This window comes from Tyto alba, unplaced genomic scaffold, assembly GCF_018691265.1.
Source record: "Tyto alba isolate M040663 unplaced genomic scaffold, T.alba_DEE_v4.0 Super-Scaffold_26, whole genome shotgun sequence".
Lineage (NCBI taxonomy): Eukaryota > Metazoa > Chordata > Aves > Strigiformes > Tytonidae > Tyto > Tyto alba.
This window is the reverse complement of record NW_024881300.1, coordinates 3,356,956-3,383,340: the sequence shown is the minus strand read 5'-3', so window position 1 is coordinate 3,383,340 and position 26,385 is coordinate 3,356,956. Positions and strand designations below refer to the sequence as shown.

General features: G+C 41.1%; 2 protein-coding genes across 9 annotated transcripts; one reads left to right on the top strand and one right to left on the bottom strand.

Annotated features, from left to right (window-relative positions):
* Nucleotides 1-72: 72 nt before the first annotated feature.
* HSDL1 (hydroxysteroid dehydrogenase like 1) lies at nt 73-21,404 on the bottom strand. 4 transcript variants are annotated; one of them, XM_032997649.2, is made up of 5 exons: nt 21,386-21,404; nt 8,887-9,119; nt 5,116-5,561; nt 2,945-3,172; nt 73-2,037 (listed from the first exon to the last, which is right to left on the bottom strand). In XM_032997649.2, exons 2-5 carry the CDS (start codon nt 9,104-9,106, stop codon nt 1,936-1,938), a joined length of 996 nt encoding a protein of 331 aa, XP_032853540.1. In that variant the 5' UTR covers nt 9,107-9,119; nt 21,386-21,404; the 3' UTR covers nt 73-1,935. The 4 variants fall into 4 exon arrangements, with proteins under 4 accessions (XP_032853540.1, XP_042653274.1, XP_032853558.1 ...); XM_042797340.1 differs by lacking the exon at nt 21,386-21,404 and adding an exon at nt 10,005-10,053; XM_032997667.2 differs by lacking the exon at nt 21,386-21,404 and adding an exon at nt 9,822-9,990.
* On the top strand, nt 10,104-25,085 carry DNAAF1 (dynein axonemal assembly factor 1). 5 transcript variants are annotated; one of them, XM_032997610.2, is made up of 13 exons: nt 10,104-10,307; nt 10,755-10,982; nt 11,906-12,041; nt 14,624-14,715; nt 15,575-15,796; nt 16,529-16,695; nt 16,967-17,088; nt 17,643-17,857; nt 19,027-19,287; nt 19,903-20,012; nt 22,597-22,665; nt 23,844-24,195; nt 24,494-25,085. In XM_032997610.2, the coding sequence occupies exons 2-13, from the start codon at nt 10,853-10,855 to the stop codon at nt 24,586-24,588; spliced, it is 1,971 nt and encodes a 656-aa protein (XP_032853501.1). In that variant the 5' UTR covers nt 10,104-10,307; nt 10,755-10,852; the 3' UTR covers nt 24,589-25,085. The 5 variants fall into 5 exon arrangements, with proteins under 5 accessions (XP_032853501.1, XP_032853509.1, XP_032853493.1 ...); XM_032997602.2 differs by having other exon boundaries at nt 10,106-10,307; nt 23,841-24,195; XM_032997628.2 differs by having other exon boundaries at nt 10,157-10,307; nt 10,859-10,982; nt 23,841-24,195.
* The last annotated feature ends 1,300 nt before the right edge of the window (nt 25,086-26,385 follow it).

The window sequence follows — 26,385 nt, the reverse complement described above, 5'->3', positions numbered from 1 at the left end:
AGGTGTAGATGGTACCGGCAGGCAGCGACTGACGGGCGTGAGGGAGAGAGGGGAGTTGAAAGGCTCCGCCGCTTCACATTCTCAAGCTTTATTTAAGTCCTTAGTACAAATAAGTGTATTTGTTTATATCCCATTCGCAAACAAGCATAAATCAAAATCAGACTTTTATACTGCACAATTGAAGCAACCAGCTGAGGTTGGAGTTTGCAGCAGACAAAACCACTCCCAAAAAACCTGCAAACAGTGGGCTGCAGCAACAGAACAGTAACAAAGCGTCAAAGAAGGGGGCTCCTTTGTTATAGAGATCACAGCCCCAATCTCCCTTTGGACGATAAATTCAAGCAACAGTATCTTGCTACATGGCCCAACAACTACTGGGTACCTCAACAGAGCAGCTGGAATTGTGGGTGGTTTTTTGTTTGTTTAAGAGCTCTAATCAGTATTTCACATGATGGAACTTAAGTGTAAGTTATTTATAAACAGATTTGTACCCAGTCTCTTACTGGATGGGGATGAGTACTAAATTATTTTCTACAAAACCTACTCAGAAGAGCTTCGTGGGGGAGGTCACTGTTTGAACTCCACATTCAAGTGACACCAGTCCAGAGCTACAGGGGAGGAGCAATAGGTACCGGCTTTGTAATCACCACTGCATTATTCAGCAACACAATGCAACTGTTGCATGTTCTCCAGTAGAGATTTCGGGGATCAAGCTAGTGTAGTATAATGACCTCTCATTCTCACCCTCAGGAAATACAGCACCATAACATTCAAGCAATAAATACTAGCACAAATGTGGAGAGGGTGCTCCTTGAGTCATGCTGCTGTGTATAAGATATTGCATAGGTACTTCGTGGGCTTGATATTTCAGTGTGACGTTACAGAAGCAGTACTAACAAGCCTCTGATAATACAAAATACGAAAAGATTGAGAACATTCTTCCCAAGTCACATCCCCCCTTCAGGTAGCAATTATGCATACACAGAAAGGCCAGCTTTCCTGACTCTGAGATGTAGACCCTGAAACACATATAAGCAGTGTATGATACCAGATGACTCTTAGTCAGAACATATGCATAAACATTTATATAAACAAAAGCATCAAAATCATACAGCATCAAAACTTCAGTAATTTTTATCTTAGGAAACCAATCAATATTTCAAAACTAAAATATTATATCTTCATTATTTTTCTGTAACTAATGTGTTTTTACATTATTTATTCAATTCTCCAGCCATATTTCAGATTGCTGAAGCAACAGTTAAAGTATTATCAAGATCATTCACACTTGAAATAAGAAAGCATACAAGCTTATCTCCAAATTCCTTTACAGCTCTGTAAGACCTTTTCAGTCATTTAAACCACCTCCAAGTTAATATTATTTTGCCATACACCTTCATTTTGAAAAATTCCTTAAATAACATCATTCAAAAGTAACACTTGCATTTAAAACAAACAAACATACATACATCTGCCCTTAGAAGACAGAAAAGTTACACAAAACTACATATTAAAGAAACTTAATACAGTTGACTGGGATTGTCTTTTTGAACAGCATGATTTTTTGGGGTCTCATTTCTGACAGATTTGGAGAATTCTCAAATTCAACTTTGCAAGTTGACATCATGTAGCACTATGCAGGAGACAATCACTTACTGTCAGAAATAAAACTATACCTGCTCCTAACCAATTACCTTGAAGAGAAAATAAACAGAGATTAATCTCAACAAGATCAGCTCTGTCATGGAGGAAAGCAGAGGAGGAGCTATTTAATACAAGGATACGGAGAGTATCCAGACTTCTGATGTCTAGGTTACACATAGCTGGTTTAACGAGGTATGGACAAGTTACAGGAAGTCCATGACAGTTCACTAAACGTTTCTGCAGCACTGTGATCAGAATATAGTGCTCGTTATACAGGACATCTAGATACTTCTATTTCACTTTGCATGTTAAAGCTTCCTTGCGTATAATTCTGAAAAAATACATTGCAAACCATGCCCAGATCCATTCAGGTATGCGCTCACCCAACGTGAACTGTGAAGAGGCACAGGGAGACAAAAAACGAGAAAGGAAGGGATAGATTAAGATATATTCCATTAAAGTAAACAAACAGTTTCTCAAATTACCACTAAAGCAAGGCAAAACCTGCTTGAACATCAGCAACTAAGACTTAAATTCAACCACCTGGAAGTAAATATATTTAGCCATTTTGGAAGTAGTGCCCACAGCTCAACAGTTAGGTTCTGCAAATAAATACCGAAGTGGTTTGTTCAAGTTCACAACAGCAATACTGTCCACTTCCTTTAAATGTCACATCTTACCAGAATCCTTCCCATCTCTTTTATTCCTTTTGGACTAATCCCCACGTCTTCGATATCTTCTATGTGACCTAATGCTATAGAAAACCATTAGGTAGGACGTGAGATGTGACCAATGTTCATAAAATTACTTTGGAGCCCACAGTCTGGCCCCAAAACCAAAAACCTAACATACAGAGGACCTGCTTCCAAGTAGCATAGGATAAAAATGTGGGCTTTTTTTTTTCTGCTATTATTCCATCCTCCCTGGCCACTCTTCCCTTAAGCTGAAATATGCTCAGTAAATTAAGAGTGAAAAAAGCTCCTTCTGTTCATAGAAGACAGTTAAATGCTTGCCCAGTTAGTCAGCAACACCCCAAGTGAAGTGAGATACTGTGCTTTTGAATAAAAAGTTATCTTTTTCCCATTTTTGCTGTGCATGTCAAGTGGGCATTGGATTCATGCCTGAGCATAATTTTCTAAAGCAGGATTAGTATGAAAATGTGGCACAATGCCTTTAAGTCCTACAATATATATTGCACCTTTTCAGCATATGAGCATAGTTTTCATTCAGGCTCCTAAGAAAGTCAACAGCTTATTTACTTCTATTGACAAACATGAAATAGTTTAATGAATTGTATTACCTTTATTGCATGCTTCCAGTAACCAGTAGTCCTTGTGGATAACCCAAGAGTAGAAATAGCATGACTTGCATATTCTTCAGCAGAAGGAAAAAAGAAAGATCTCTTTGATGCAACGCTGCTGCATGCTACCATTTTTGTAGCAATTATGAATGGCGTTAAACTCTGAACAAAAATTCCTTTTGAGGCATACTCATAATGTAGTGCTCTACTGAAATAGTCCAAGTAGGTCTAGAAAGACAAAAGCAGAAAGACATCTTTTTCCTTGATTTATTTTTTTTAAAAAAACAATCAAGTGTTAGGGCAAAGTTTCATTAAAATTATAGAAAAGTTGTAGAATACTTTATATAGCAGCTAAAAAAAAAACCAACCTTGAATAAACAGCATAAAAATACAGATTTCTAAAGAATTACCAACATTTCTATTTGTTGTTATTTGTTTGCTAAAAACCTGCAACAATACAGTAACTTGCAGGACAAAGTGACTGCTTAAGTCTCTGATGTAAATTTAACAAACAATCTGACAATTTCTGCTTAAAAACAATACAGAAACATTTATTTCATCTAAAACAAACATCATCTTTAGTTTGGGGGCATTGTAGGGGACACTCCAAAGCTAACTATATGTACTACTGTCAGAAGGACAAAATGAAGTCCCAATTTTTAACACATTTACAGGTGAATTTCATACTCAACTGATCTTCCCCAGAAGCCAGGTTACTTCCTGCAACTCCCTTGTGCAAAATTAATGAAGTATTTGTTTATGTGTATCTCTTATCTCCTTTAGTTCATTTTACTTTTACAGCATACCATAAAAAACCACAAGCCTGGAAACTGGGATTGCTGGAATCAAACAGATGGGAAAATAAGCATGGCTCAGTCTTACCAAGGCAGCAACACTGATGCCATGCTAAAGCTGCTGCTGTGCTGCACAGCTAGTTACCCAACAGAAAGAGCATTTTAGACTCAGTTTATGAGTGAACACATTGCTACTCCCAAATGGCCTCACAAAAGCTTCATTCCCAGCAAACTGCTGGGAGAGCATCTTTTACAAATGCTCTTACACCTGCTGTAGGAAAACAAACAAAACAAACCAATCACTTCAAACACCATATGCTGTTAATGCACAAAGAGGCTTACGATGCTAGAGCAGATTCTTCCCACTTCTGTGCCAATATAACTGTACAGAGGCCATGCTTTAAACTGGATTGCTGATCTAGGATTTGGATTAATGATGGCAGCTAAAGGAAGAAACTTTGGTACACTTGGTTTTGTTCTTTTTTGTTCAAGCTTTTTAATTGTTTTAGTTCAGAGTGCAGTTCAGGAGTTTTATACCTTAAAGTAGTAAGAGCTGGTTTTGCTCCAGGCAACAGGAAGTACTTTCAAGAGCTGAGGAGCAAGGCTGCACAGGTGTTAGGCTACAGCAGAGGGCAGCCACCAACAGCTGGGAGCAATAACTACTTGTGCTTAGACACCAGATCTAAGCAAGATCCTTCTACAATCTCAGTTGCTTTTGTGGATTCAGTGTTTCAGTGTAAATCTGCATCCCCACATCCATTCATGCTTCCAGCATCACACAACTGCTCCGTCCTATTCGTTATTGACTAGATCTCATCAGGAAGAATAATTATAGGGGGAATGTTCTTTTCACTTCTCCCCAGATATGGTACAGACAATGGTGTAGGAAGCCTTCTGCCCCTTGGTGTTAGGTGAAGCAGTGTCTTGATTTAGCCACAGCCCTTGTCACAGTAGCAGCTTGAGCATGAGTAGAGCTCCTCTTGCTACCAAATACTAGTGTGCAAGTAGCTTGAGGTTTGTCTGCACAGTTCAGCTGAAGAAGAGAGATGAAATTCTTGAACCTTTCAGTGGGTCATAGAAATGCCACATTGCTTTGCACATCATTCCTCTGAGGAAGGTAACATTTTTCCTATGACTACTGTTATGCCACAGTTCACACATAATCCAAATAGGACTGACTTTGGTTCAAAGCCCAGTATTAGTGAGGATAAAGAGTTGACTGCACATTACATGTAACATTCACCTCTGATATTTGAACAAATCCCTAGAAAACTTTCAAGTATATTTTGATATCTTTGCTGAAGGTGTTTACAACCAACCAACCTATAACGCATCTACTTTTTATCGTGTACCATTAAACATTACACCCCAACTTACTTTAGAGGCTCCATAGATTGTCAACATTGGTGTCGGCTGACAACAGGATGCAGAAGAAACATTCACAATTGCCCCTTTCTTCTTCTCTACCATGCCTGGCAGCACTATATGAGTCATCATGTTAGCAGAAGTGATATTTGTGTTGATCATGTCCCACAGCACATCCTCAGACACGTTGGTAAAATAGTCTGGGTAAGGATAAAACATTCCTACATTATTCACCAAAATGCCAATTTCTCTGTCTTTCAGAGCCTTCTTAATGTGTGGGTAAGGCTCATGCCCCTTGCTGAAGTCAGCTACTATGAAATCTGTTTCCACTTTATAGGTTTCAGATATGCTTCTAGACACAGCCTCCAGCTTCTCTTTGTTTCGGCTGATTAAGATGATGTTGACACCACGCTTTGCCAGTTCTTCAGCATACGCCTTCCCAATACCATCTGTGCTACCTGTAATAGAAAATGAAAAAAAACAAGGTGAAAATCAGAGCAGCTCTAGCCTTCTCTTTTGCCAGTTATTTCAATTATAGCTTCATTATCTTCTCTGACGTTCACATGGTACTAAATGTGGTGATCTCAAAACCACAACAATAAGGACAACATTATCATAGAATCATAGGATTGTTTAGGTTGGAAAAGACCTTTAAATCATCAAGTCCAACTGTTAACCCAGCACTGCCAAGTCCAACACTAAAAGATGTCCCTAAGTGTCACATCTACATGTCTTTTAAATACCTCCAGGGTTGGTGACTCCACAGCCTCCCTGGGCAGCCTGTTCCAACACTTGACAACCCTTTTGGTGAAGAAATTTTTCCTAATACCCAAGCTAAACCTCCCCTGGTACAACCTGAGGCCATTTCCTCTTGTCCCATCACTTGTTACTGGGAAGAAGACCCCGACAGCCCACCTCACCACAATCTCCTTTCAGGTAGTTGTGGAGAGTGATAAGGGCTCCACTCAGCCTCCAGCTAAACCACCCCAGTTCCCTCAGCTGCTTCTCAAAGGACTCATGCTCCAGACCCTTCACCAGCTTCGTTGCCCTTCTCTGGATGTGCTCCAGCACCTCAATGTCTTTCTTGTAGTGAGAACTGAACCCAGTATTCGAGGTGTGGCCTCCCCAGTGCCGAGTACAGGGGGTCAATCGCTTCCCTAGTGCTGCTGGCCACACTGTTGCTGATACGAGCCAGGATGACATGGGCCTTCCTGGCCACCCGGCCACACTGCTGGCTCACATTCAGCCACCTGTTGACCAACACTCCCAGGTCCTTTTCTGCCGGGCAGCTTTCCAGCCGCCCTTCCCCAAGCCTGGGGTTGTTGTGACCCAAGCGCAGGACCCAGCACTGAGCCTTGTTGAGCCTCGTACCATTGGCCTTGGCCCACAGACCCAGCCTGTCCACTTCCCTCTGTAGAGCCTTCCTACCCTCAAACAGGTCAACGCTCTCATCCAACTTGGTGTCATCTGCCAACTAGATGAGGGTGCACTCAATCCACTTGTCCAGATCATTGCTAAAGATATTAAACAGAACTGGAGCCAATGCTGAGCCCTAGGGAACACCACTTGTGACCAGCCACCAACTGGATTTAACTGCATTCACAACTCTTTGGGCCCAGTCATCCAGCCACTTTTTTACCCAGCAAAGTGTACACCCATCCAAGTCCTGAGCAGCCAGTTCCTCCAGGAGAATGCTGTGGGAAACAGTGTCAAAAGGTTTACTAAAGTCTAGATATACAACATCCACAGCCTTTCCCTCATCCACTGAGCAGGTCACCTTGTCACAGTACCTGCCTTTCATAAACCCATGCTGACTGGGCCTGATCACCTGATTGTCAGATGACAGCACACCTCTTGTGTGATGGCACCCAAGATGACCTGCTCTGTAACCTTCCTCAGCACTGAGGTCAGGATGACAGGCCTGTGGCTCCCCAGATCCTCCTTCCAGGCTTTCTTGTAGATAGGCATCACATTTGCTAACCTCCAGGCAACTGGGACCTCACCGGTTAGCCAGGATTGCTGATCAATGATGGAAAGTGGCTTGGTGAGCACCTCCACCAGCTCATTCAGCACCCTTCGGTGGATCCCATCCAGCCCCATAGACTTACATGTGTCTAAGGGGTGTAGCAGGTAGCTAACCATTTCCCCTTGGATTATGGGGGCTTCATTCTGCTCCCCATCCCTGTCTTCCAATTCAGGGGGCTGAGTGCCCCGAGAAAAACTGGTCTTACTATTAAAGACTGAGGCAAAGAAGGCATTAAGTGCCTCTACCTTTTCCTCATAGTTTGTCACTCTGCTTCCTCCCTGCATCCAGGAAAGGATGGAGACTCTCCTTAGACCTCCTTTTGTTGCTAATGTATTTATAGAAACATTTTTATTGTCTTCTATGGCAGTAGCCAGATTAAGTTCTAGTTGGGCTTTGGCCCTTCTAATTTTCTCCCTGGAAAACCTCACAACATCCTTGTAGTCCCCTTGAGTTGCCTGACCCTTCTTCCACAGGTCACAGACTCTCCTTTTTTTCCTGAGTTCCAGCCAAAGCTCTCTGTTCAGCCAGGCTGGTCATCTTCCCCACCGGCTCATTTTTCAGCGCATGGGGACGGCCTGCTCCTGCGCCTTTAAGATTTCCTTCCTGAAGAATGTCCACCCTTCCTGGACTCCTTTGCCCTTCACAACTGTCTCCCACAGGACTATGTCAACCAGGCTCCTAAGCAGGCCAAAGTCTGGCCCCAGAAGTCCAAGGTAGCAGTTCTGCTGAACCCCCTCCTTACTCCTCCAAAAATCAGAAACTCTATCCTTTCATGAGCGCTAAGCCCAAGACGGCCTCCAACTGTCACATCACCTACAAGTCCTTCTCTGTTCACAAACAGGGCCCCTTCCCTAGCTGGGTCCCTCACCAGCTGTGTCAGGAAGTTTTCTTCCACACATTCCAGGAACCACCTGGACTGTTTCTTCTCTGCTGTACTGTACTTCCAGCAGACATCTGGTAAGTTGAAGTCCCCCATGAGAACAAGAGCTAGTGTCTGCAAGACTTCTCCCAGCTGCTTACGGAATATTTCATCTGCCTCTTCATCCTGGTCGGGTGGTCCGTAACAGACTCCCACCATGATATCTGCCTTGTTGGCCTTCCCCCTGATTATTATGCATAAACACTCAACCCCATTGTCACCATCATTAAGCTCTAGACAATCAAAACATGTCCCAACATACAGGGCTACCTCACTGCCTCTCCTTTGCCCATCCCTTCTGAGGAGTTTATGGTCACCTGTTGCAGCACCTCAGTTTGAGTCATCTCACTGTTTCTCCGTAATTGTCAGTAGCAGCCTTCTGCAACCCCACCTCATACAGGTTTCATATTTTCTGTGACAACAGAGAGCTTAGAGTAGAACCTTAATAACAGGTGAGGATGTCAGAGGTACACGACTTAAACCTTGTTGAAGAACTTGAGCACATATGAAAAGCCCATAGCAAAAAACGGATCCTGTCTGCATCACTGTCTATGCTGATATGCATTTGGGACACACCTTGCAATTTTGGGGAAAAAATGCTCTGTGATTCTTTCCCAGCAGTCAGTCAACACACTGAACTTGCCCATCTCCTGAGGAATTGAATTGAGTAAGGCACTGAACAACTCTCACTGCTCAAGCAGCTTAACTTGCAACCTGAGATAACGCAAGCACCAGCTTGTGACATAAACCTCACCCAGCAATATAAGCTAGCAAGTTTTACAGTACTGGCACAGTTTGTTACATAAAGATAAGCAAATATACTTCTTCAGCCTCTTACCAGTGACCACGGCCCATTTTCCATACTGCTTGACAAGATCAACCTCGCTGCCCAGCTTTGGAATTAAATGCAACCTAAGCATGCTGTAAGTGTCAAATGCAAGTGAGACACACTTTCTGACTGTGTACCAAGCTCCAACTATAGCCAGGGCCTCTACGTAAAAACTGCAGGAACGACTGATCTCCCTGTACAAGAGGTAGAAACGATCCACTGCAGCCATGGTGATCACAAGCCTGGAAAAAAATGAAAGAGACACAAGCAGTTACAATCACCTCTTGGGCCACATAAACTTTTCAGAGTGAACGGATAACCTTTGAGATTCAGCATGTTACAGTCTGAGCACCATTTTGATGCAGAAAAGCCACAAGTCAGCATACTAAAATTTGGGTATCACCTACTATCATCCTCATTGATTTAGCTACTGTTTATCCCATGTTCAAGGCTGTAGCTGCAACGACACTGTAAATAAAACAATTCCAAATCCAAGCAGATAAGGGAAGCTCAACATGTAAAAAATAATTTGGGGAAGATTAAGACCCACCTACAGAAGAGGCAAGGATAATCAGCAGGAGAGAGCTGAGCACACAAGAAACAACACACTCTTCCAAGCACAGACAGCTACGTGAGAGACACAGCAAGCTCAGAGACAGAAGCGTAACTTTAGACCCTGGCACCATCACAAAGCACTAACCCTTTCCCAGCGATGCATGGCATCTACCGTGCTTTTACGGTTTGAAAATTCCTGAGGCAGGGGCCAGTGCCATGTATTAATGTCACAGCGCACACCGCAGACAGCGTGCCGCGCCTCACGAGGTCTTTACTAGCGACTAATTTTTTAAAACAAACCCAAAACCCAACCGCCACCTCCTCGGCAGCACTCGATGCACAACCGGAGCCGGCAGCCTACCGCCGCTTGCTTCAGCGCCGTTACTCACCGCCCTCCCCTCACAACGCGCACCCCGGGCCAGGAGGGACAGCGGGCCGGGCCCGGCCCGGCGCCTCGGCCCCGCGCTCACGCCCACCCCGGGGCCCTCCCTGGTCCCGGGCGGGCTGTAGCAGAGGGAAGCAAACCCCGCCGCGGGGAGCCGTCCCCCCGCTCCCCGCCCGCAGCTCCTCACCCCGCCCGCGGGGCCGGGGCCGGGGCCGGGGCCAGGGCCTCGCCGCCGCCGCCGCCGCCGCCGCCGCGCTGGGTCGCCGGGAGCGGCCGCGGGGCCTTGTGGGCCTGGGCGCAGCGTCGCCATAGCGACGGCGGCGGTTGGGACGGCTGAGGCGGGGAGCGCGGCCCGCCGCGCCTCAGGGGAGGCCCGGGGGTTCGGTCTCCCCGTCCCTCGCCGTTACGTCCCCGTCTGCCAGGGAGATACCGCGGCGAGGGCAGAAGAGCGGGCGCCGACCCCGGGCTCGGGTCCGAACGGCCGGCCCGGGTAAACGGAGTTGGAAGTTTAACGGGAGATGAAGCGGTGCGCTCTCGGACACGAGGCTACAGCAGCGAAAAGTGCAAGGTTGGGGGAGGGGGGGGGAGGAACAGTGGCAGCATCTGCAGTCTTTGTGAGGAGACTAAAATTCGCCTCAGGGACCCGCCCGGCTTGCAGGGGTGCGGCGGGCAGGCTGTGCCTCCGAGGTGATCCATCGCTTCATCCCCGGCTCGGCAGCTTCGGAAGGAAAAAAAGTCACTCGCTCTGCTTTGCGAGGCTCCTCGGTCTGAGGGAGGGCTGTTTGTGAGCACTCTCTGCTCTGAGTGAGACCCACAGTCCGCAGGGTTTAAGTTAAACTCTCCCTGCCTTCTGGTATCTTCACAGTGAGTAGCCTCAGGTTGCCAGCTCCACGCAGGCTTCATAATTTACTCATACAGGCCTTCTTATCTGTAACAGGTTCTCCTACTGAAACCTTTAGATGTTTCGTCTGGAAAGGTTGGACTGTAAATCAAATGCTGCCTTGGGTGGTGTTTGTCTGAATCACGTATCTTACAATGCAGTCACAAATTGGAGACAATGGCCTTGGAAGGGAGATTACTGTGCAAGAGGTGTCAGGGGAATCTCTGGAGGACATCAGAAATGGAGCTACCCAAACTGAAAATGAAGGCAATTCTGTCAACACAGGTGAGCTCCAGCTGGCTCACTAAGACTAATTTAGGGAACCTTAATGAACAGAAAGCCTAGAGTTTGTCGTTACTCATCTGGATGCAATATGAGTTTATTCTTTCTCCCAGCAAAGTCACTGAAAATCTTGCTATAACTGAGGCTTACTCAACTGCTATCTTGTGCTTTATTTTTTCTTCTTTTAAATTTTCTTCTTGCTGGAGAGATACCTTTTCCTTTGTTGCAATCATGCAACTAGCCTGACCTCCAAATGTTTTAATTAAAATCATATTTAAAAGAGCTGGTACATCTTGTTTGCACGGTCTCTTTTTAAGTGTATGGACCACAAGTGCAACTAGAAGGTGCAGAGCAAGAATCTGAAGAGAAGAGTCTTGAAAATGCAATTAATCAGAGGCAGTCTAGAGACAGCTTGAATGAGTATAGCAGTGGAGACACCTTCCAAAGAGTGCAAAAGGGTAACTTTGTAGAAGAGCTAGACTAAGATTGATGTGCTTGACATGATTAAGATATACCAATTCTTTAGTCTCTTTACATGCAAAGTTAGCAGTCTTGTTAAACTCAAATTATTAATTAAATGTAATATATAGTAGATGTCTAAGACTGTAAGAACATTGGTGCCAGTACTTTATTGCCACTGTACGTTATAATAATTTTAAGACTAGTGAGTACTACTTGACTTCTGGATCTAAAAAAAAAAAGGCAGAATTCAACAGTTTATTTTGCTACTACTTATTTTACTACTTTGCCTTCTAAAAAAGTTAAGTTTCCTTTCATTAAAGATTTCAGCTAAAATCTTGGTTAGAATACTACTTTTCTTGAAATTAATATTCAAGTGCTTTTCAATATTTCTCTACAGTAGTTGACAACATGCCAATTTTCCCTACCCTTGCTGTTAAACTGCATTCATTTTCTTGCTTACAAAGATGTTAAAATTCAAGAGAAAGCCGTCAATGCTATGTGCAGAGAAGATCAACAGAATGAACAAAACTCAGATGGTGATCACAAATTGGTAACCAGCTCATTCAGTCAAAGAACAGAAGAAGAGAGGGGCTGTGTAAGGTAATATATTGAGGGTGTTTTTTTTATTTAAATCTTGGCATCACTGAAGCCAATTGGGAGTTTTGCTATTCTGTATGTTAATCTTAATTCAGGAGAAAATTTTGAAGATGAACTTGAGAATAATTGGTGATATTTCTAGCATCTGTACAGCCTTTTTTTCTGGCTACATCAGCAAACTACATTCTAACTGCATGATGTAGTCTGTTTAATGGATCTGGAGAAAACTGTGCAAACTCTTGTGGGAGTAATTTGTCAGTAGGTTTGACCATTTCTCAGCATCAATTCAGATGATGCATTGCATTAATTCATCACAATGTAAATATTACAGTTGTTGAGACAATTTTTAGCAGCAGAAATCCAGAGGTATCTCAGGTGGTTGTTGAGATACAACTCCCTTTTAAGCTCTGACTCTAATTCTTGTCCAGCATAAACCAGCATGTGCTGCAATGGCTATTCATTAATAGTTGTGAAATGGGATTATTCTCATGTTAGCTCTGACTAAGCACAACCTATATTTGGTACTATTTAATAACTGTTGAGAGTCTGGTCACATCGGTTGGTTACACAGTGATGTATAAGGAACAATGAACGTTTACCCTCCATTCCTTTAGCTGCTTACATGTTGGTGAAACTTCCCAAAGTTTATGTTGCTGCTAACTTTAACATGGCTGTTCTATTAGAGACAGTTACAGCCCTCTGAAGTCAAGGGAAAGACCCTCACCGAGTTATCAGGTGGTAGATCGGACTGTACATATATAGAAAACTTCATTATCCCGGGGTAATCAGCCTAGAACACTTCAGAATTAAGGTTTTATGAAGAATGATGACAGAGAGCAATAACTGCACATAAGATAATTTGTGTTTTGAAGGAACATGTTTTATGATTCTATAAATTGCCTGAGGATGGTAGTAATTTGATTAAATGCTACTGCAAATAGCACAGTGAAAAACTGGGATATGCTGCAAGTAGCTACTATGCAATAATGTACCTGGGCTGACAATACAAGAAAACAGTATATATTTAAAGATTTTGCTCAAAGTTAATAAATCTTTAATTCCTTCATAGATTCATCAGGCACGTTTGGCTCACAGGGCAGTTACAGGCTGACAATCATATTTTATAGCGCTCTAAGAACACAATTGACTAGTTGACTGTATTACAGTTTTGTTCTTCAGCAATATTGAAATTTTTAGTGTAGTAAGTAAGTATATCTAAAAGCAAATTCGTTAGGAAAGATTTAACTTCACTGCCTTTACTCAAGTTTTTTTTGTGATTTTGAAAACATCTTCATGCCAAGAAAATCTTACTGTTACAGACCTTTGGCCTACAAATACTTACAACCACAAATGCAAAGTTCAATTTGTTAAGATGGAATTTAGAAGTAGAAAATAATATTTGATCATTTAACATGGTACTTCTGCGGTATTTCTTTAAGTGAAGGATATCTACTAGAAGTTTTATTCTGGAATTTTGTTTTACATAATCTAATCTTTCTAAGTGGGAAGATAAGAGATATTTCTGCTTTGGAATGGTTTTGCTACATGTTTTCCTGAGGGGTTCTCAAGTTGCTTGGCTATAATGTTACTAAATTTTATGTAGCCCTGGACACCTTGCCTCCAAAACCAGTGTCCTGTCATTCTTTGCAAAGCCCCTGCTAGAGGACTACCAGCTCCATGAAACTGTCAGCCGGGCGCTGTCTAGCGCAGGGTCCCAGATAACTCATCCCATCCGCTGCTCCTCACTGCGATCCATTGCTGTATTAAGAGTTTTCAGGCCACCTGTGTACTGACTCACCACTTTGGGGGTTTGCTGTCCTGCTGACTGCTGTCTGCAACTTTGGCCTCGTTTGGCCGCTGTTAGCTGCCAGCCCAAGGGCTTTGACCCCGCAGCCTCTGCTGTTTCCCACTGCAGCTTTCTACCCAATGCCTCTTGCTGAGTCCTCTGCCCCTGCGCTGTTCAGCTGTAGCCCACAGCTTCCCTGAGTAACCTTTTCTTGCTTATATAAAACCCAAAAGGAGTGGAGCTGAACATTAAACAATTACAACTGAACAGGTATTACTCATTTTCTTACTGTGGCATTCCTAGCCAATCCCGGTTGTGTATTAAAACTGTCTTGAGTGCTATTTCAGAGTCGGCATTTCATTAAAATGTTAGGTTGATAACTTGATTTTTCTAGTCTGACAAAAATGTTGCATATTGGCTATGCCACCAAAGGTCCTGCACCAAAAAAGCAGGGAATGGAGGAAAGAATTGGAGAGGAAGGAAACAGAATCTAACATAGAATCATGCTGCTCTTTTCCAAGTAGATGGACTCTCTAATTACCTACCCACTTTCCTACCTACTCTCTGTTTTTTAGCAGAAGAGCCTAGTGACTTACTTCAAACAGGTAGAAATGGGAAGCCACACTAAAGAAACTACTGCTTTTTTATTTGGAGTATTGACTTGAAAGTTGTAGCTATTTCTCTTGCATAAAAGATCTACTAATTGTGTTGCATTGAAGTCTGTTAAAAACTCAAAGATTTCAGAATATGCACTGAAATACATTTTTTGTTTTGTTTCTGCTTCCCATTATTATTTTAGAATGACAAAAAAAGTTCTGAAAGAAATCTGTAAACAGCAGAAATTATACTGGACTCCATACTTAAATGATACGCTTTACTTGCATTATAAAGGTAAGATGTAGACATGACTGTTTAGATTTATCATTCCTGAGTAGCATTTTAGCAGGGAATTATTTTATGGCTCACTGAAGTAAGGTATCTAATAATTCTTTTAAATTAGAAACATAATTTAATTTTATATAATAACGAAATTGTGAAACAGGATTCAGTATGAAGGTAGGAAAATGGCTATAAACCTAATCCAGTTTGTAGAGTCATTCAAAGGATCGATAAGAATCAAGGGACACTTTCCCCCCCCCCCAAAAAAAAAAAAACAGTAGCCTCTCAGAACTGTCATAAAATTCTGGTCTGGGTTGCATTCAGAGGAAAATGTATGTATTTCTTGTTAAATGTGTTTGTATAAAGATGGTGTTCTCCAGCTTTGGGGACTTTTTACTGCCAAATAAAAATGGTCAGGAAGAAAATGAACCATAAACACTTGCTGCATGTTCTCGGATATTACTGAAAGAAAAAAAAATTGCTAGAATGAACACGGATCATCCTCTTGTGATCTTCCAGCAGGTTTTTGCATGATATGGTTAGCTGGTTCAGGTTACCATAAGAATTCTTTTAAATAAATAGGACATGTTAAATCTACTGTCTACATTTGACCTTGGGTTTGCTGTTTTCTCAAAATGTATTATTTGGGCATCTAAAGGGCTGCACAAGATATAGGGCAGAATAGGTACCTATATGTTTTTGCCCTTTGTGGGCCAGGTACTGTACCATTAATTCAGTGGAAATATTGACAGCAGCATGTGTACAAGTGTTCTCACAGGCTGTTTCAGCAGCACTAGTTTAATGAAATTTACTCTTCCAAGGACTTGTTTTCAGGCAATGCAATTTCATTTTAAAACATCTTTTTCTGCAGGATTTGATCGCCTGGAGAATCTTGAAGAGTATACTGGATTGAAGTGTTTATGGCTGGAATGCAATGGCTTAACAAAAATCGAGAATTTGGAGGCTCTGACAGAGTTGCGTTGCCTCTACTTGCAACTCAATTTAATTAACAAAATTGAAAACCTTGAATGCTTACAAAAGCTGGATTCCCTCAATATCAGTAACAACTACATTAAGACCATTGAGAATCTCTGTAAGAACTGGTGGTGCAATATGTTTTAACCTATAGTGAGCTCATATTCCTAAACTTTGAGTAAGCTAAGCTGTTATTAGTGGCACTAGTTTCAGGGGGCTTTTTACTCATGTTAAAATTTTGCACAGTATTCCAAACCAAAGACCACAAGGCTTCTACTGAAGAGTCAAACCTATGCATTTTGCAGTTTAAATAGGTGAGAAAACAGAGAAGACATAGTAATCACTTTCATGTGGAAACATAGGACAATTAAGTAGTTTTTCCTCACTTCTTAATACCATCTCAGTACTGTGTTGCCAACAGGCTGACAATCCAGTTCTCACTGTTTACTGTACAGTTAAGATGTGCTTTGGCGGTTGCAGATATGATTACCAAATTTTTTATGTCTGTTTAAGGGATTTATTCCATCTTCAGCAGAAAATGGAAAATAATTCCTCTACATTATCATTTGTGTACACTGGGAATAATTTGAAACATGAGCTCTTGCTTTCATGTAACCAACTAGTTTGAAACATGAATTAAAACCAAACAACGCTTGTTTCCAGGGTGAAGAAAGCAGTTTTGGAGGCCTAGACAAAAACTGCATATAGCAGAATAACAAATTTAGAAAAAAAGCTCCCAATTCAACATAAACAATTATTTTGATAATGCAATTTTCTGCTTGGTCCAGAAAACTGTCTATGAAGCAATGACTCTCACCTTTCCTTTCATTGTACTGTTCTTGTCTGACAGCTTGTCTGAAAGCCCTGCAGACTCTGCAAATTGCTCACAATAAGTTACAAACGGTGGAAGACATACAGCACTTGCAAGAGTGCCCAAGTATTTCTGTTCTCGATCTTTCTCACAACAATCTGAGTGATCCAAGTATTATAAATATTCTGGAGACCATGCCTAATTTGGTAAGCCACATATAAGCTGAGGGTTTGTATCATTATATGGGTGAATCTCATTAAATGGGACCCCACAAACTACATTGTTGGGTAGTCCAGTGCACAACAGGTTGTGGTCTAAAAGAAATGTTATTAAACATTACTTGTTTTTTTATAGATTACCTGTAACACCCAGGATGTTTTATTCACTTCTTGGTTTTTAAATGATAGAGAAAGTGCAAATCCATGTTGGGATTTTTTTGCTACTCAACTTTAGAAATTGTTTCCCTTCCTTCTCTAGCATGTGCTGAATTTGATGGGAAACCAAGTGATAAAGAAAATTGCTAATTATAGAAAAGCACTTATTGTTCGACTAAAACTACTAACATATCTGGATGACAGACCAGTTTTTCCAAAGGACAGGTAAGAAACAGAGCCATCTTCTTTAGACAGCAATAAAGCACAGATGTTAATGATCATTCATCCATTTTTTGTCAATATTGTCATGGAAGGAAAGAAAGACTAACAGGTATAATTTATTGAGGGTGGGTGACAGAGCACAAGAGCATTTTACTGTGAAGTTCTACATCTAACATACCTAGAAAAAAACATGTATTTTTTCACAAGAGAATTAATTCTTGATCAGAATTGTTTTACACCGAGACTGTAGACCAGAGGCAAATGCCAATTTCAAGAGAAACCAAACAGGTGTCTGGGAAAGCAGAGCCAAGATCAGCACTCCTGGCAGATCCCTGGGGTGTAATCACCTGCATTTGGATATCCTTGTTTCTTTTGTTGCAGTTCCACATACAAGATAAGATATGCATGCATCCCTATTGCATAAGAGATTGTCAATGCTATATGCTTTTTTTCTTTTGCAGCTATTTCATGCTGTTGTGAGCTATTTTAAATTTCTCTCTCATTATAAAGATGGGCTTTTCTAGCTATGTTACAGTGAGCTTGTGTGTTTTCATTAGAGCCTGTGCAGAAGCCTGGGCTGTTGGCGGGCTTGAAACTGAGAAAGCAGAAAGGGAAAAATGGGAAGCCAGAGAGAGAAAAAAAATCCAAGATAGCATCGATGCTTTAGCAGCAATCAGGCAAAAAGCAGAGGAAAAGAAAAGACAAAACTATATGGAAGAAAGAAATGCAAGCACAAAATGTGAAAATAGAGATGGAACAGACATCGTAGAAGGTTTGTGGTTGCTATTTTGGAAGATGTCTGCTTCAATTTGAATGTTTAAGTTAATAGTTCCTAAATGTTCAGAAACAGGCTGATGCAATTTTTAGAATATATTGATAAATCTTCTTTTCCCATAATAAATACTTTATTGATCTTGGTGCATCTTAGATTAACCACAATGATTTCAAGCAATCATCACCTTTCTCCCTGCTGATGAAACAAAAAAAAACAACAGACCGCTTTCTGTCCCAGTGTTTCAAGCTCGTGTGCTCTTCCCCAGAGCATCCAGCTGCTAGTCAGGGTGATGATGGTTCCAGCAGGTTCATGGGTGGGGGCAGGCAGTTACACCCCAAGAGCAATATTTCCCCACAGTGCAGAACAGGGCTGGCTTCAGTAGGCAGGTGGGCTGCAGTGAGACCCAGGGATAACCATCTCACCAGTCCCCATCCAGGCACCTCTCCACTGCTGCGTTCACTAACAGTAAGAGCTTCAGCCGAGAGCCTGCAGCAGTGGTAGTCCAGGCAGTAAGAGGAAGGGCTTTAATCATTTGCTTCACTTACTGACCTTTTTTATGCCACAAATTCTCCTGTGATGTTATTCAAGGAGGCATATGTGTATGACCAGTAATAGGTCCCAACCCAACCTTTCTAGAGAAGTGTGCCTGTTTCAGGGTAAACAGGACTGAAGCCAAATAAGAAGACAATGCTACAATGCAGAGGAGTGTTTATCTATCTATCTAATACCTTTTGGGGTTTCACAGGCTCTGAAATCAAACATGGTTGCCTAACAATTAAAACTTTTTCTGCAAGCCAGTAGTTTGCGTATAGGAGAGGATAACTTCAGCATTTGTCACTAATCTGTCAAAATGCTCAAGCATATATTTAAGTATCTAGTCACTTGTGAGTCTTTTCAAAGTTAACTATAGACACCAGAAAATTATTTACTACAGTGTTTTCTCTAGATTATCTTTTTGCTGGGGAACTGTATTTGCTGGGGAGTTGAGATGGGAAAACCCACAACATTGCTGCAGTCATGATCCACGAATAGCTGCTCAAACAAAGTAGGAGCTTTTGATGCATGTTTTAGGCCAAACTGTTAGGACCATGTAGTAAAGTCTGGATATTTAGAATGAGTAGTGGTAGATTAACTCAGCAATTTTAATGAACTTGTTTCTTCTGTAGGAGCACATGCCAATCCAGACAACGGTGTTGAAAATCCTGATACATCAGAGACTTCAAATATGTCAGAAGAGGAAGAAACTCAAGAGAAGCCTGAGAAATTTAGAAATGAAAGTTGTGATGCTCATGATGAAGTGATAACACCTCTACCAAATAGGGGAGATAACACAGATTTCACATCTGGAAATATTCCTGCTACAATTCAGGAGGATGCACAAGAATCAAGCTTTTCCAAATGCTCAAACTTTAACAAGAAGACAGATGGTAATGTAGGCTGTAAAGAACCAAACCAAACTGAGGATGCAGAGACAATGAGCCAGACTCTTAGTGTAGCGCTGCCTCTGCTGTGTTTCAAACCAAGGGATTCATGGATAAGAATATCCTATTAGATTTCCACAGTGACTAGTTGAAAATCAAGGAATACTGGATAAAATATTCTTTAAATACAACAAAGAAAAAAAAAATTCTGAGGGTTCAACCTGCAACTTCTGCTACATAAATGTGGAATTCCACTTCTCATAGGTGCCAGGTTTAGTGACAGGACAGGCAAGCTTACAGGCTTTCCTGCTTCCACTTAAACCGTGCGGTCTGCCTGCCACCAGAAACTGGACATCACTCTAGAGGTGGTTTTGTGCCTTCACACGTGGAAGAATGCTTTTGTAGATTTGTGGAATACATCATTGCAAAATGCTGATATTAATTTATACAGTATAAGGGAGACCAAGAATATGATGGAAAGATAAAGCACTAGATTCGGCTGTGAATTCTGCAGTGGTAGTCATGTTCCCAGCAAGCTGGTTTTGCCGTGCTTGTTGTTGCAATATATAAAGCCTTTTATCCAGTTAGTTCTCTAACAGCTAACTATTGTTTATTCTTTAGATCTACCAAGAGAGAAGTCAGCTACTGAAAGGGCTGTGCTTCCTGAACTGGATGAATATGCTGAAGTTGAACAGATCAAACTGGAGACGCCGGAGAAGCTTTATCTTGACGTATGTATTGGATTCAGATTTTGAGAAGTTCAGTTATTGTCTGCTGCAAATTAATTCTTGTAACATGTAGCTAACAAAACTATATGGCCAGGTTTCTAAGAAATAAAACTTACTATTAAGAAAAGTAAAAGGAAAGAAAGAAAAAAAAAACAAAAGTAAAGTTGTAGGGCTATTCATTCTTTCCAGTGTAGCATGTGTAAATAATTTACCACTGCTTCCAAAGTTCATTTTGTCCTTTGACCATAAATTACCTGAAGCTGACCTTCTATCTCTGTGATTACTCTAGAGAAGTTAATGAGGGCTCTCGTTTTAAAAACAGAAATCACAACAAAAGGAATCTAGTGGACACGTGTCCTCTTAGGCAAAACTCAAATGAAATATACGGTTGAAAATGTGAACTATTGCATAAAAAGCATAAGGAAGAAATAGCCACCCACTCACTGTAAATGTTAGCGAGTGATACAAGGTATTATAAATCAATTCCCAAAACGTAACTTTTAGGTATATTTCTAAGAAAAGCAGAATGTGCATTATTCAGGTATATAATAAGCAACTAACATTTGTAACCTGGTCTTCTCTTATCTAAGATTTCTATCTGATGATGCAAATATTTAAACATGTTTAACCACATTTAACCATGAGGAGGACATGGATAGCACTGAAAAATTCAATCTCGCTTTGAAGGAGAACTATTCAATTTGACCTAATTATGACACTGCTGCTGAAGTGACAGCGTCCGATTATGATGTAACTAGCAACAACAAACTTCTGAGCTTACGATTTCCCAGAGCAGTTAATATATTCTTTGATACCTTATACTGTCACTGTTAACTAAATTCTTACTGGAATGTTTTAGAAAAGTCTTTTATATCTTTTCCATGCTCTTAATTTCCCAGGAAAAAAGTCCATCCTGTTATCAAAGGGCTCAACTCGCTGCTTCTGTAGAGGGCTTACAGCTGCCGCCTCCTGTTTGACTGTTTTTAATAATAAGTTTAACAAGGATAGTGGAGAGAACTTGCAGCAATTCCAAGTACATAAAATATTACTTTTATAAGCAGATCTTGCAGTGTCTGAAAGAAAAGCTTTAAACAAAGAGCAATACTGTAGGTACCCCTAATGTGAAGATCTCATAGATTCAGTGTTTGTTTTTAAATTGGTGCTTTATGGCACCATAGCAAGCTGCTTTGCACAGACTTTAACACAGTGCATGGGTTTCCTTTTGACAGATAAGAAGTGTGACTATTCTAATTCTACAGAAGAAAAAACGAACCCAAATCACACACTACTACACATTTCAGTGTTCTATGCTACTTCATTCTCCAACTGACATTTATTAATGGCAAGAGCTTCTCACAACAACTTCCAGTACTTACACTAGTGCAGATTTCCCAAAGAGACGTAGCGCTGACATAGTAGGGGGTGGCTGTGAAGATGATGATGGTGAGAAGCTCTGGAGCAGCACGATCGTCTTTATTCATATATTGGAATCAGCAGTGTTAGAAGTCTCAGTAGTGATATAAGGGAGCAGAGTGGAGGAGGATTTGTAATGCAGTGGTTGTGACATCCCTCTGTCAAGCAGAAACAGGCTCGTGTTGCTGCACATGCTTTGTCAGTGCTTGAACTACATTCTGTGTACCTGAACCAGGATAACTTTTAGTAAGTGATTTTGGTTTGGTCTGCAAATGCACCCTGCTGACTGGAACAAAACTAACAGCTGTTTCACTTCCCTATTGACATCAAATTCCTCCCACTAATATTAGTCTCAAATCTTAATTCGTACATTTTTTAATGCTATTGTTATAAGACTGTGTGACTTCAGAATGTGCTGCACTAGCTACAGCCATATCAGGAAACAGAAATTTCCTTTGTTGATTTTAATTCTGTAATAATCTTCACCACACAAGACTGTACAGATTAGATGTTTCTGATGCTACCATGCTAAGCAGCTTGCTACAAAATCATTAAGCTCTAAAAACATCTTAAAACAAAAGGAGATGCTTTTACCAGTACTGATCCGCACTAAAAAAAGATGGCAAAAAATTATTACTTTCCACCTGTGATTTTGTATTCCTATCGTCTGTTTTTGCTTTCATGTCAGCAAATGATAGTTGTTTTAAATAACATTTTCCAATGGAAATCTGAAATTATTGGACTTGTCCAAGGAAAAACAGTTCTCAGCAAGTGTGCTGTTCTATATCCTTAATTATGAGGCATTCATAGTAAAACATTTATTATATGTATTTATGTTAACAGAGTTTACTGCAGATCTTGATTTGGCTCTTGCCCATAAAGATGCATTGCAGTTGATGTTAAGTGTATTAGAAAACAGAATTCAGTCTGACATTAAGGTTATTGCCTTCCCATCCGCTGTTTCTGGAGACAGATGAATTGTCCCACATGTGCTTAACAGAGAAAACTGTCATCCCGAGAGGATGACAGTGCGGTACTGCTGGCTACTGCTGGCTGTGGGCTCTTACCCCGAAAAGCATTGCTTTGAAGAAGATTCCCAGTGAGACAGAGCTGTTGTACTTTATTGGTTAGAGTAGCTTTTCCTACTGATTAATGATCTTGTGATTGTCTTCAGGAACTGCCTGATTTAGAAGATATAGACGTAACTGAATTTCCCCCAGAAGAGGAAATCTTTGTTCAAAAGGTAAGATTCTTATTAATTCCAGTGATGAAGCTTCCCTAAACACATTTACAAACATTTTGCAAAATGAGGATAATCCTAGTTATGAAATGCTGTTTTGGGAGTTGCAATCAGTCATACATTTATAAACAAAAGTTGATGGTTCAGCAGATCTTCTCTATCCACTTGGAAATATTTTTTAAATTTAATTTATTATATTATTGCATTGCAAGAATAGGCTAATGAAAACCTAAGATCAAGTAACACAACAGTTAAATAAGATTAATTTCTCAGTAGCATGTAGTGTTTTAATGAAGATTGCTCTTAAAGTATATTTACCAGTACTAATATGCTGCAAAGGACTGAATAGATAGACCACATTGCCTGCTACTGAATAAAACCAGACTTTTCAACTGAAAACATGGAGAGATTGAAACTCTTCTGCTCCCCTGTGGGCCAGTCAGATACAAGGCAGTTCATGCCCACATTAGCATTGTGCTGTGCTCAAACTAATGTGCTAGGCAAAAGCCTATAAACAGTAACAGGAGAGTAAAAAGAAAAAGAAAACAGCAAAGCTTAAAAGCACAGCTTTAGTTCTTGTGCTGATGCTGACTCAAACTTGCCGGGCTGGAGGCAGAGGCTGATACAGTACATGTTTTCACAAGTCCCTCCAAGATAATGGAAACTTTTCCTGCAGTGAGTGTAAGGCATGGAATTTATTTGCTCTCCTTGTCACAGACTCATAATAGTGTTGCAAAATGTCTTGGCCAACAAAGCCTCCAATTAAGAGGAGATAAGTAAAGGGAACAAAGATTACGGAAGGAGTGTGTGTTAGCAGCTCTCACGGTCCAAAGGTGTTCAGTTCTTAACTGAAGTCAGATGAAGATGTTAGTCAGGTCCCTCTGTTTGGAGGTAAAGTAATAGAACTGTGCTCACGGTTGCTGAATTGCTGAAATAGGTCTTCTTTTTATGAACTGTTAATAGTTTATGGTCAGTTAATCACTAACGCCTGAGAATAGTTAGTCCAAGATTCATCCACAAAGAAGCAGAGCTATGGGCAAAGCACATCTTCCATACGTTTTGGGGAGAGCAGCACATCAAGGCTGACAACTGTTGTGTGGATCCAAGAGATATTTACCCATCTTTTAGCTTTTACATCTAGAATAATGTATTTTCAATTACATTTTCTACCTTTACAGCAGGAATATCACCCAAAGATTGAAATAATTTCTGAAATGACAAATGACAGCGATTCTGCATTAGAGGAAAACAATAAAAGCATGTTTGAGAATTCAGTAGGAGAAGAAGTTCCAACAGCGATTTTTTCAAATGTCTCTAAGATACATAAAGAGCATGAGAAGGAGCACTTAAGACCCCTTGTTGAAAGCTTCTTTACAGAGCCTGCTAATTCAGAAAGATCCCTGGAGACCAAAGATAAACAAACCACCCCCTCAAAACTCTTGATACAAGAAGTTATCACTGAGCCCAAGCATAACCTACTGTTGTCACCAGTCTGCCATCAACCGGATGACCCAAGCCCATGGGAAGAGGATGGTAAGATTACAATGACATAATTAATCACAGAGAAAAAGGTGGGTAGCACATACACACTAAAAGTAAGGATTTGTTCAGGTCTTGTTGAAAAATTTTTCAATCCACGGATAGTTAACAACCACCTCTTCCTTTTTTTTTTTTATGTGGGAATCCTAATAAATTAGGGAAAAAAATGTTATACTCTTTTTCTACACAGGATTTCTTGCTGAGTTTTATTTAAATAGTTTAACATTTCTTTTTCCAGTACTAAAGACCACCAGTGAGTTTCATTTGCCTTTTGCCTTCACGGTTTTAACAGGGAGTGTCAGTGACGGAGAAGTACAGTGCCTGCCTGAGGGTGAAAGATGTCCTCACAAAGCACAAGGCAAGGACAGCGAGAGTGGATTAGATTAATCACTTTGAAAAAACCCGACCAAATCTGGAGCAGGGTGCCTGGCTGGCTGCACGTGGTTATTCTCAAAATGCCGAGCTCAGCAGTGGGACCGTTAGTTAAAACTGGCGTAACACTGAGATATGAAAACCACCGCCTTCAGCAGGGGGGCTGAGCGTTTCAGGCAGTCAGCGGCTGCCGCAGCCTCCAGCGTCTGACCTTCTGGGCAGCACTGGTGGTTGTGTGAGCGTGGAAGAAGCCCCCAATCTGCTGTAACCTGCAGGCAGCGAGGGCCCCGCGGTCCCACCGCCAGCCAGCAGCGCGCACCGCTTTAGAAGCGAGGGCGCTACTGTTCTAAGGCTAAATTCCACTCTCTTATGCCATTTTTATCCTTGCATCCTTCCAGAAATTACTTAGTTAAACGTTTGTATCTTTGGGTTTCATGACAGACCTAGTATCAATGCACAATGTCACGTGTTCCTGTCCTTTGAACTAAATAAAGATTCTACTTGTAACCACATACATTTTAACTTGTATCATCTCCTTACCAGTATAGTCATACCAGATGGACTTCAGTGGCAAATGGAGATTTCTTCTTAACATGGTATTTTACAGATCTAATATTCATAGATATTATGATTGTTTATGCAAAACCAGATGCAGAAATAGCATCCATGCATGGAAAACCTGGTTTTACACCTTGTAGGTAAATATACTGAAAATACGATATAACTTATATAGTATAATATAAATATATCTGCCCTTTGCATTGTTTTTCTTTGTGGGGTGCATCTCAGGATCTGGATTTTGAATCTAACAGAAAAATAACCAGCCAGTGACTAGTGGCCGAAAGACAGCTTTGGTGCAAAAAGCCAACCAAAGGAATCTTCCTTCGTTAGCTTCTCTCTCACACCACAGGCGTAGTCTTGTGCCAAAGTGAAATGGAAGAGAACAGCAGTGATGCTTCAGTCAGGTCCCCTCTTCCACTCCTTTTTTTTTTTTTTTTCCTTCTCCCACTTCTGAGCTAGAGAATAAAATTCAAAAAAGTGGAGATTGCTTGGGAGCAGCACTTCCTCTGCCATACCACAAAAAAGGAGTTGGGGGAAACAGACAACTCTTGGCCAATTCTGCTGAGGCATTAACGGCTCTCATTTTCCTAACGCAGAAGTGGTTGTGCTAGTCAGTTAAAAAAATAATTGTACACATGAAAGAGTTGGCCTCATCTTCAAGGGCTGGTGTTGATTTTATGATACAATGAACAATCACATCAGGAATAAGCTAGACCTCACTTCATTAAGCGATACCCAAGTTTAGGTAGGTGTCTTTTAAAATATTTCTATAAATCTCTAATAATTTATAATAAGTAGAACTGAACGAGTCTTGTAGATGTACACTTTTAAAGAAAAAAAGTATATTACTGTGGACTTGTTGAAAAGATCTATTTCCAATTAGCTGCGGTTAGGTGCCATCTGGTGGTAGGAGAACTGGTCCTAACAGTAACAAAATAATCATAAAAGCCCTCAGGGAAGACAACACAATTGCTTTAAACTTCAGTAATTTTCCACCTTCCATGAGTAAAAACACACTGGCAAAATCCTTGGCCTCCAGGACAGGGCAGGAGGATGAGCAAGGGCCTGTGGAGAACAGGCTTGTCTGAAAGCATCTTCACAGGATCTTCTCTTTGGAAAGCTACAAATGCTGCCAATGTGTGAGCTCAGTCCTAAAAAATACCTGCTTCCTTTTTCTGACAGAAAGCTGGAGAAGGTCTACTTTGAGGGCTCCAGGTTGTACATTTCTTGTGCTGTGCTTTAGTGCCTGTC